The following is a 12069-nucleotide window of genomic DNA, read 5'->3' on the forward strand; positions in this document are numbered from 1 at the left end:
TACAGAAACGTGGCTAACTGATAACAAAATGGGTTCGGAAGTAGTTCCACCCGGATATAAAATAATACGGAAAGACCGAGATACACGGGGCGGGGGCGTGGCGATAATCTTAAAGGAAAATATACGTTTTCATCGCATGCCTGATATGGACGGGGTGGAAATCTTGTGGGTTTCGTGTTAGTGTTTATTCTACTTCCGGTATTGTTGGTGCTTTTTATCGTCCACCTGGCAGCGACAATTCTTTTGAGGACATTAATCAGTATCTGTTAACAAACGTACACTCAAGTTCAAGGATTATCTTAGCTGGAGATTTTAATCTTCCTAATATCGAGTGGGAGAGCACGCAGTCATCCTGCAGTATCTCACAGCCGTTGATTGAGTCAATATTATTCCATAATCTCGTTCAGATAGTAAACGCACCAACGAGGGTGTCAGATAGAAGGGATTCGATTCTTGACTTAGTTTTTCTTTCTCAGAATTTGGTGGAAAGAGTGAAGGATGTTGATACTTTAGGAGGCATTTCGGATCATGAAATGCTATATCTTACTTTGTGAGCTACAAAAATTGTTAAAAAAGAACGGCAATAAAAAAAGAATACTATGACTTTTCTAGGGCAGATGATACTGGTATTATTGATTCATTGTCTTTTTCGTTTTCTGAGTTCTCAAGCTCATCTCTCATGCCAGAACCAGATGTCAATTTCCTACGGAACTTTGGTCAAAGGCTTGCTATAGAGGGCATTAATAAATTCGTGCCAAAAAGGGAGAAGGTCTTGAATAAACAGAACCTATGGATAACCAGAGAAATTATTCATCTGCGTCGTAGGCTTTCTAGGCTAAGAAAGCGAAAGCGAGATGCGATCCTCATTCACAACATAAATAGTGAACTGAAAGAAAAAATCATAGAAGCAAAATATAGGTATTTTAACGTAACTTTGACTGATTTCGTCCAAGCTTCACCTGAGAAGTTTTGGCTCTTCTTGTCGCCAACGAGGCATAATGTGAATAAAGTAACGGCCAGAACGTTGATGACCCTCTTTCAAGGGCTAGTGCCTTCAATGATTATTTCAAGTGTGTTTTTACCGTAGATGATGGGCTAGGACATGCTTTCGAGCCGGCAGCCGACTAAACTCAAAACAGAAATTTCTTACCTACTATCGTTATATCGGAAGAGGGCAACTTAAATATCTTTTTGAATATCAATGTTAAAACGGCACTAGGCCCAGACTGTATTCCTAATGAATTTCTGAAAAGATACGCCGAGTGGTGTGCTAAATATTTGGTTGTCATATTCCGATGTTCATTAGGTACCGCCACTGTCCCTGGGGGGTGGAAAGTTGCCAAAATAATACCGGTACCTAAATTGGGTGCCTCTAAACTTATTTCCAATTATCGACCTGTTTCTCTTTTGAGCACGTGTAGTAACATTCTAGAACATCTGGTGTTCAAGCACGTATCGTCCTACCTCGAGTCTAATCATTTTTTACCAGCATTGAGCATGGATTTCGCAAGAAAGTGTCTACAATTACGCTACTAGTTGAAGTTGTTCACGAGTTCGCCACAGTAATTAACAAACGGGGTCAGATAGACGTAATTGATTTAGACTTTTCGAAAGCTTTTGATCGCGTATTCCACATAAGGCTGTTAAACAGCTGAGCACAATTTTAAACAACAATCAAATATTAAACTGGATCCAAGATTACCTGTCTCAATGGCGACAATATGTGCAGTTGAACACCGCACGCTCTTCATTTGTTCATGTCTCTTCGGGTGTCCCACAGGGATCACTGCTAGGGTCATTATTGTTTTTAATATTCATTAATGATATTCAGACCGGAGTCCCTGCGAAGTTGCGACTGTTTGCAGACGATTGTATTCTTCTTCATGAAATTAAGAGTTCCAGTGACTATGAAATACTACGTTCTTCTTTAGAAAAAATTCATATATGGTGCAAAGATTGACAAATGTCACTTAATCTTACTAAAACTGTGTGCATGTCTGTCACTCGAAAAAAGAATCCTATTTACTTTGACTATGCAGTCGGCAGTCATAATCTACCTAGAGTGTCCTCTCGTAAGTACCTCGGTGTCACTATAACGTCTGACTTAAGTTGGAATATGCATATTAGCCAAATGATCGCAAGGGCGATAAATAAACTGGGATTTTTGCGCAGGAATTTTAAATATGGGTCAACTGATACGAAGTTGTTGTTATATAAAACGTTTATTATGCCAATTCTAGAGTACGCTAGCAGTGTGTTGGACCAGCACACGACTTGTAACATAGTTAATTTAGAAAGGGTTCCGAGACTTGCAGTGCGATTTGTTTTTAGTATGTATTCTTCTTATGTGTTCCCCACAAACTTGTGTGCTAGAGCAGGACTCCAAACGTTACAAGAAAGAGGAAACAAAATCGTCTGAAATTCCTTCATTTAATTGTTAACAATAAGCTGGGAATAGATAAGAATCAGTACATTGAATTTTTTTGTCCTAGAGTATCCAGGTATTCCCATCAGAAGACACTTAAACCATATAATTATAAAAACGATTCATTTAAATATTCCTTCTTTCCTAGAACAGTAATTGACTGGAACAACCTGCCACCCGATGTCGTTAATGCAGCCACCTATTCAGATTTTTGCAACGTTTTGTGTAAATGAGTGCACCATGAAATATTTTTATCTATGTGTTTTCCACTCCTGCTACGACCTCGAAATAGGTTAGCAGTATGAATAAACAAAACCCTACAGCGAAGAAATTTTAGCAGCAAGATTTATAAAGCGCCAACAACACATAAGTTACAAGCAGTTTAAAATCAAGGGCTTGGAAACTAGGTGAGAATACTTTTTCCACTTTAGTGTGCTATATTTGGCTTTGCCCACGGTGTCGTGAAGTATATACTACAGCGTTAAACGGTCATTTTATCTTGATTTTGTTAGATCGAAATAGGAGTGGGCATTTTTAACCTGGAATCATCATTCTACCTTAGCTAAGAACGTTGAGCATGTCTCAATGCGTGGTGAACTTCTTATTTAATGGGATTACTTGCGTTTTTCGACGGTTTGCCAAATAAAATACGGCCTACATTTAAGCCTGACCTTCCTATCTTTTAGAGCAATTTAAACCTGTTCCTGCTGCGTAAAGCCTACTTTCCCCTCATCTTTACTATACTAGTGTCCATCACTTCCCCACTAAGTTTTCTTATTCGCTTGAATATTGAAACAATATTGTTATATCACCGTGTTTTATTTTCACAGCATATTAACCCTATAACTTACTCGAGGGAATTATAGATTCATTCATAATCCCGCAAATATAATATTAATCGAGTCTCTCATCGTAACTTGTAAAGTGATTTCCTTAATTGTAATCCAGTCCCCTCGTCAATGCATTAGTGCAATGATGGCACTGTGAAAAAAAATAATGAACAGGCATTGTTGTTCATTGTCAGCACATGCTTGTAGTATGTAAGCGATGTTTTCATATTATCTTAGTTAAGCAGTACTTTCAAAGCAAGCTCAACTTTTCAGATTATAACTATTTGCCGTTTCTGGAGTTTCGATGGATGCTTTTTGTTATTGAAAAGTGATAAGCCTTTTTTCGTTGAAAATTTCAATGGGAAATGGGGAAGCTCTATGGCGAAAATGAGTCCCATTTTCCTTTAAAAATTTGAGATAATCGCTAATAATTTTTTTATTCAGATACCGTTTAATGATTAAAATTTAGCATCAGGTTTTGGCTTCTGCCAGTACCTTTGGGTGGAGAATGAGCGTTCCGCAATAGACAGTTCAGTCTTGCAATGAAACACTACATTCTTTTGAGGAAAAACTTCACAGATATATACCTCTATATCTACATATTTACAGGGTATTCCACTTTAAGTTGAGCCAAGTTTTAAAAATATTTTGGCGCAATTTAGGAAACGAAACCAAACGAATAAGTATGTTGTCAGGAGCATGTCAGGCCTTTTTGTATTTTGCCAAATTAAATAAATTATTGATAATAATTATTTACTTTTTCAAATATTAATTTTAGAGCAAACGTTGGTATCACAAAATTGTAGAGCGCCATCAGAACGATCCAATGCAGTGGTTTTTATCAAGAAACCTTGAAACGTTTTTTTATAGACCAACACGCGGCCCTGGCGTCACACAGCTGCGGTGGCGCTGTCGACGGCGTAGCGCATGCGCAGACGCTTCACTTCACGCGAATCCGGTTTCTGCGCACGCGCAGTGCTGGTGTGGGCATACGCGGGCTTGTTTTTAAACAGCGTGTCGGTGTATAGGCTTCGGAAAATGTTTCCGAATTACAAAAAAAAAAGCGTATGACTTTGCTCATGTGCACCTTGTATTGCAGCGCTCCCATTTGCGGCTTCAATAATCTAGGCCTGCCTGCTGAATAGAGCACTTTTGACTGAGCGCTCTTAAGCAATACGCCTCTTTTTCATATTTTGGGCATTTTATTTGAAGCCTGAAAAACGATTTATGTTAGGGGATACTTGATAAAGGCCACTGAATTCGGTGTTTCTGAGGACGCTTTGCAACTTTGTCTTTGTAGCGTTTGCTCTAAACTGAATAATTAAAAAGTTAAATAATTTATTTTATTAATATTTTAATTGGGCAAAAAAAAAAGAGAAAAAAAGACCGACATGCTCCAAAAATGCCCAACCTTTTTCGTTTCAATTTTCTTCTTGAAATGTACCAAAACGTTTTAAAGCTTGGTTCAAATTACGTAGAATACCCTGTAAATATATACCGGGTATTCCATTTTATTTCGATGAGATTTGTTAAAAAACATTCGTAAAAGATGAACTAATACGGTTTGTACTGGTGAGTTATACGGCCAAGGGGACATTGCTTGGTTGGCTAATCTTTGGGAGAGTCGGATAATTTACTGAACTTCCTTAACTAACTTTTTAAGCAGTAAAATGTTCATATGGCTTCAATTAGAAACATGCAGAGCATAATTGATAACCACTATATCAGTCGATTATGTTATTCATTGATGTTAGACTCAATGCGTGATTATAATTACAAGAGTAAAACGGGCGGTCCAGTTCTTAATAAATTCAAGTGATTCAGTAAAATAAATGGTATTGTGATCTGAGATGGAGGCTTTATACTGTAGCTTTGACCACACTAATATTTTATAAAAAATACTTCTAACAATGAAGGAACCACAGGAAAATTACGTTTGAGATAACAAAGCGTATGGCTAGCGTTATTAGCCACGCGAAGGTATTTATTGTGAAATTCGGACAATACATGAAGAAACACCCTCTGTATCCAATGATTTAAAAACGCGAAGCCTTCCCAATCTTTTGTTTCGCAGCCAACGTTATTGCACAGTTTGAACGTAAGAGCAACGCGGAACAAACCACGAGGTAAAAAGGTGAAATTACTAAGTCCCGCCCTGCATTTCTTATAGTTTCAGTGATTGTAATTACTTTTATCTTCGATTTAACGCGAATCACGACGACATATGCACTTCTCTTTGCATGATGGCACGTTGGGGTTTCAAGTCCAAGCTCTTTAATCTGTTTTCTCAGTCGCTCAAAAAAAAAAAAAAACGTTTGGCTTTAGTTTTGATGCAGGTTTTGGGCGTTTGTGTAGAAAACAAACAAAATAATCAAATAAAGTGAGCGAGAAGTTATTTTAGCGAACCAATTATACTTTGGCAAGTCCCAGTGACTTTCGTTTTTGACGTTGTTTGATCGGTGCCATCATGTTGTGGGCTGCGTCCAGAATTAAGGTGAAACGTAGTATGGGAGTATATGTTTCTGAACAGGCCCAGCAAGTCAACCTAACTTACTTGCTGCACGCCTCGCTCACCTTTCCGTACACGACGCTTCCAGAGGCATTCTTCACAAAAACGTCCAGTTCCATGCCTCGGTCGTAGGGAGGATACGTTCCTGCAGGTTCCGAGCCGCTCACTGCAGGGTCCTTTGCAAAACGGAAATTCGTAGTTTTTATTTGTTTGTTCTTAAGTCCGCTTGGTATTTTAATAAATTAGGTGATGCGCCGAACTGTTGGAGTGTGAGGTTTTATCAGTGTGAGTCTATCATAAATTATTAAAAGATCGCAGCCCGAAATTTTGTAATAAAACAACAACAACAACGAACCGGGTTAAACTGTGTAGCACACAAAGAATGATATTCTCTTATTATCGTGCCCAAAAGTATATTTTTAAATATCGTGCCACCAGGGCACGCATACCACTGAATAAAAAAAACAGAACAGAAAAACAACACTGAAAAAAAAATACACGCTAAAATATGCGATGGCGCACAGCTTGCACATAATAACGAGAAAAAAAAACTGTCTATTGTGCGTGTGACTTTGTTTCGTTTTTTTATGCGCTATGTTTTGTTATTTCGAACAATATTCAACTCGCCCAGCTCACCACAATATTGCAGCAATAATTCACCCGGATATAGGAAATCCCGAAAGCTCGACATATTTTGAATACGTTATTTGTGTTCAGGAAAGCAGAATTAGTCTACCCGCATGCCTTCATACACTGACCCCCCCCCCCCCCTTCCCCCTCCCCCCTCCGCTCCGAAAACAAGACAAAAACGATAACATTAACAAACGAATACTAGTATTTTGAGTGTCTTTCTATGTAGGTAACAGTAGACTCATCTTAAATAAGAAGATGAGAGCGCTAATGTAAGTTCTATTATTTTTTTCAGTAGGTCTTGTTACAAATCCTCTTGCATATAGAAAATCTCCAAAGTTCTAAACGTTATGACTGCTCTGTATAACTGCATAAACTCCGGCGATTCTCCTACTGCATCGAATTCCAATAGCTGGAATGACTTCTTCACTAGCCAAGAAGACGTAACACATGAACCAATGTATGGCTCATTGGAAGTATGCGGACACCTTTGGATGCTCACACAAAGTGTACTTGGATAATACCGGCAAGACCAGCAAAAACGTACAATAATTTCCATAGCTTCACTATTATACGCTAGCAATTCCTAAACATATAAAAATAATTGAACATCCAGACAGCTTTACGCTAGGATTACTACTTTACATTTAAATTATTAGGACACTTCAAAACCCACACACACGAACATGCACGTCTACGTCATTCTGTTGCTTCATAAGTAAAAGCGTAACATTCTCACACCTACAAAGAATCCAGAAAGTTCAAGTACACTGTCTTTACTAGCGAAGTTAAACCTTCCAAAATATAAAGCTAACTCAGGAAAATCGATCAATCTTCGTGTACAGAAAGCGTCTGAGAGGCATCGCCACGGTCGCTAAGGTACCCGCTGCGAAACTCACGAGGATGATGACGTAGTGACGGCCACCGGCCTGCAGCTCGTCCACAAACTCTGGGAGTCCACGGAACTGGTGAGGGTCGTAGGTGAAGTCGTTTCCATCGTTCATGTAGTCGATGTCATTCCATTGCGTGTCCTGCACAAATAAAAAACCGAGCGTTATTATGATGTCAAATAACAGGGTCAGGGAATGTGTTGAACGGAAAATGCCAGCTCGCAGAGTCGCCTCGCAGATATTGCGGCCACGTGACTTGAGGTCACATAACGGGGTGACGCCACGTGACATTAATGCTGCCGCTAAATTTGGGGGGGTAATTGATATTACGCCTTGAGTTTACATGACGTCAGTTTCTGATTTAAAGTCAGCGGGGAAATTTACGTCACGTCGCGACGAAGTCACATGACCTGTCTGTCTATGCTGGAAAAAGCGATGAAGAAACTTCATCGTGACGTCGCCGGTGGGAGGAGCCTAATCTCAATCGGCGGCGAACTCAACTGGCAGGGAACTTCATCGCGGCGCGTTGATGACGTCGACGGAGAGTGGCGATTGAGTTGAAACTTCATCGGGATTTGTCCCCAAAATATGTCCCTAGAGGGAAATGCGCAACGCCGCATCGAAGGGTCTGGTAAAAGCAACATTGTTAACTTCTGAAAATGTATAGTGCGGTACAATCTAAATATAATTACCGGTGTCAAGTCTAGGTCGCATGAATCATGTATTTTTACGTAAGTGAAACAATTTAGATGATCGCAATGCGTGAGCTGCATCGCGATCGTGATGAATCGTCATGGCCGGCGGTGGATTTCGCACGTAAGGTGCTCGTGTGTCTGTACGAAGATTTGCTTCACTTTTGGCATTTTTGCTGTCAAGTCGGGCTTTTTCACGTCGCGATTACCACTCGGCAGTCTGTTGGGGGACGTGAACCAAGTGTCCTCGCTGAACTCGAGGAGGAGGACAGAATCTTGGCCCATATGAGAAAGGTTCCTCGCAAAGACACGGAAGAAGGCGCACGATTTCGAGGGCGGACGCGCCTCGTCCGTCGCCACACAGCATCTCGGCTGCAGTGTCGGTAAGTGCATGGCATCTCAATGGGCGGTTTTAGCGTACCGTTGCCTTGCGCAGCGAAATTGCTACTGGGAGCTCGCGCTGTAACTTTGAAGCATGCTTTTCAGCGCGCTTAAAGCCTTACCAGCCGTACCGTGGCCACGGCAGAACAAGATAACGGTCTCCTAAAACTTGTTACTTGTAGTAAACAGACACCGTGTTGTTTTTGGTCTTATTGACTTTGCACGAGTGTGCTGCCTCGTGATGTTTCTTTGAAAGCTCGGATCGTAGCGCTCAAGCTGACGAGTTAATTTCTCTAGAGCTGTGCATGAGGCACTCCGATACCTGAATTCTAAAGTGTAGGCAATGGGCATTACATGACCGCGGAACCAGAAAGGCTGCCAGTTTGTTGTGCGTTAACTTGTGTTTGATTGAATGATGCAGGACTCATCTGCTGTGGCCAAAGGTGCTAGTGAGGACCCTGCACAGATGGCAGCTCCACCACCACCAAATGGTAGGTATAAAAAACAGTCTGGATTCATCTCCATAATACGTGGTTTGCGCCTGTGTCAGGACATGTATTATGCATGAGTGCCGTTGGTAGCCTCATGCTGGTGGCCATTGATGTTGTGGGGTTGCAGCTTTGCTACACTGTGATCATGGTGAACTGCACTGGCTCCAGTGGCCCAAAGTGACAGCTTTTGTACCCATCTCAGCAATTGCACAAAAATGTGAACATGACCTGCACTGTGCATAGCTATGTAGAAGATGCTGTCATTAACATATTGTGCCTGGTCGGTAGCTCCCAAGGTGACTGTAGGTCCAACCGTGTCGATGTTTCTAGCAAGGTGACACCTCAGCAAGACTTACAAAAACTTAAGTGTGCACATGGTGCGGAGACAATCCACACATGGTTACTTGAGTTTTGTGTCGGACAAGACACAGATCCAATTAATGAGACTGTCAGGAAAAAGACGGTGCCTCCGGTCTTGTTTCCCAACAGCAACCTGCTTCCACCGAACATTCCCGGCAGCACCACATCTACCCACTGCCCTGAAATTGACAAGGGAATGACACTAAGACAAAGCTGGCTCACGAGTTCCAAAACCGGTGTCTGCTATTTATATAAAAGGTCCACTTCTAAAAATATTTGCAGCAAAGGGCTGTGGAAGCAGGACGCACCTGGCTGGGCATTGCCTGTCGAACTCGGCAAAATCATCGGCGTGCAGTTTTGTATACTTCTCTTCATTTTTTGCACTCGGGTATTCACGTCCTCCACCTTTGGCTAGATATCACAATCTGTCACAGTTGAGAGTAACTAGCAGATGGTTCTCGCCACCACACAGAGCAATATTTTCTGCGTACTGAACTGGACAAACACGTACAAACTTTGTCATCATCACTTGACGGTTTAAACTTCTGCCTAGGCTTAGCCCAAGTACCTGCACTAGCACATATTTCCCCGCACGTCTCCGAGCAAGCGCGCCCATGGCCGAATGGTTCTCGTACTTGGTTCCCACACAAAGGGCCAAGGTTCGATTTCTGGCCGCGCATGCACCTTTTTGTTAATGTCCCGCACATCCACCAAAATTTCACGAATGGCAGATGGTCAGGTGACGAATGAACAGAAACTAAACGCTTAATTTGGCAAACTTGTGCCGAAAACAAAAATACAAAGAGGTAGCATCACAGGCATCGAAGGTCGGCGGAGTAGCACGATCGAGCGCAAGAGCGAGACTCTCTCTGTATCGCCACGCAGAGCCCCTCATGTGTATGCGTGGACTTCTGGAACAATCGGCATAGAAAGTTTGGTGCATAGAACATTCTGACTTTGAACAAGCAATGGGATTCTTGAATTAAACCAGAATGCAACATTTACAGAAATAACAAAAAGGTGCATGTGCGGCCAGGCATCATACCTCAGCCCTTTGTGTGCAAGCTAAGCACAATAACCATTCGGCCACGGGCAAGCTTGCTCGGAGACGTGCATGGCAATATGAGCAGCCTCTGCCATTAACCACATCTGACATTTACCAAGTGGTGGTCACCAACACGGTGCCCTTGGAAGTACTCAAAAGTCTTGTCTTTTATACTGACATGACATTACCTGCAAACCATGTATGCATGCTACTGAAACTGTGTCATGTCAGCTGTGCACCAGTCATCAGGTGGAGCTGCAGCGGAAAAAGATAAGCACAAGCGACCAACGACCGGAGCAGCAAAATCGCGACACACGGTGGTGGCCGGCACAAAGCAGCCCATCCTAAAGCTTGCATTCTGAAAGCTATCTTATCCCTCAATTTTCTGGCAGCCACCAACCTTGAGACATGGAACATGACTGGCACTTGCTATCGGCGCGCTCGGGAACAATAGCGCTGCCTGTCGCAATTTTGCTACTCCGGTCATCAGTCACTTGTGCTAATCTTTTTCAGCTGCAGCTGTACACCACCACCCTGGATGGTGAGGGCCTGAACTGCCCCCAGCTGCACTGTTTAGGATCTCTCGCCCACTCAGCGGGAGCAGCTGGTTGCATTGCACATGCTGCTGGGCACCCAACATTACAGCATGAGTGCCCTAGATGTAGAGAAGTGCAGTTAAGGTCTAAAATTGGCTGGCAAGCATTGTTTGGAGAACCGTCGAAAGAAAACCTGTGTCATATGGCACTAATGAATTATTCCAGGCCAAGTTTCTTCGCCCTTGCTTTATTGAGTTACACCCAGAGCAGCTTGGGCTCAGAGTCTTTGTTGTTTGCTCAATGCAATGCGGAAGAGCTGGACTTCCACAGCACCAAAAACATTGATGGGAACAACAGTTAGCTTGTCATTGGGAATCAGTTATGACAGACAGTTATAGCATAAAGGAAAGTGAATGCAGGGCTCTTCTGTTTTCGCTCCTTTTCATTTTCGGACCTTGTGTTGTGTTTCGAAGTGAGTGATTTCCAACTTTTCGCTTTCCATTTTTCATGTGATGGACAGAGCAGGCCTGTCTGTTGCAAAGTAATTGGGTCATGCTAGGTGCACATTGCTCAAGGCTGCTTGCTTCATAGGTTGCGTGTTGTACTGAAAGACCCACAGCATGAGCTTGCTGGTCTGAGCAGTTTCTTGGTTAGGAAGGTGCCCGCATAAACAAAATGCCTTTCAGGAGTCTCGCATTCTTGATATTTCCAGCACTGCATAAGAGTTCTAAAAGAAGCTAAAAGCAGTGGTATGCTATACACTACTGCTCACCACACACATGGGATTCTATTGTTCTATGCGATTTCTGTAACATAGTCTTTAAAAATGCTTGTTTTTATAAACATTCACCCTTTTCGTGTACTTTGTTTGCAGGCTGTGGAGGGACAAGCAGCTGCAGATAGCCAGCAGTCATCTTCACTGACCACACTCGTGCTGCCCCTCATGGGGGTGCAGAATTTCCATGCACAATAAAACATGCTCCCTAGGCACCATTTTGCGTCTGTCATGATTTCAGTATAGCATGGAAAAAAGGTTTGCAGCACTACCTTGGTCATACCCGACAAGATTGTCACACATCGAATACAAATTTTGGGTCAGGAAATCTCAGTGCAATTGTTTATGTGCCGGGACTCGTATCTCGACTTCAGATGTCGATGTATATTTCATATACAGGGAACCAGAAATTTCACAATTAATGGTGACACGGCGGTGCAAGTTCAATCGTCCAGATACCAGCAGCCACAGTTAATTCTTCACCTTTTCTTCCTCTATGCTTGGA

At 42.2% G+C, this 12069-nt stretch overlaps 1 protein-coding gene across 1 annotated transcript in view; it reads right to left on the reverse strand.

Moving 5' to 3' along the window:
* Positions 1–12069, reverse strand: part of LOC8037543 (lysosomal alpha-glucosidase-like) — a 112255-nt gene that overhangs the window by 25693 nt on the left and 74493 nt on the right. The window contains exons 7-8 of the mRNA XM_040215886.3: positions 7294–7425; positions 5830–5940 (exon numbers count right to left, since the gene is read on the reverse strand). Of these exons, the coding sequence (XP_040071820.1) occupies positions 5830–5940; positions 7294–7425 (243 nt within the window). The remainder of the gene's footprint in view (positions 1–5829; positions 5941–7293; positions 7426–12069) is intronic.

The sequence above is a fragment of the Ixodes scapularis genome, unplaced genomic scaffold, assembly GCF_016920785.2.
Source record: "Ixodes scapularis isolate PalLabHiFi unplaced genomic scaffold, ASM1692078v2 PGA_scaffold7__128_contigs__length_106722199, whole genome shotgun sequence".
NCBI classification, from domain to species: Eukaryota; Metazoa; Arthropoda; class Arachnida; order Ixodida; family Ixodidae; genus Ixodes; species Ixodes scapularis.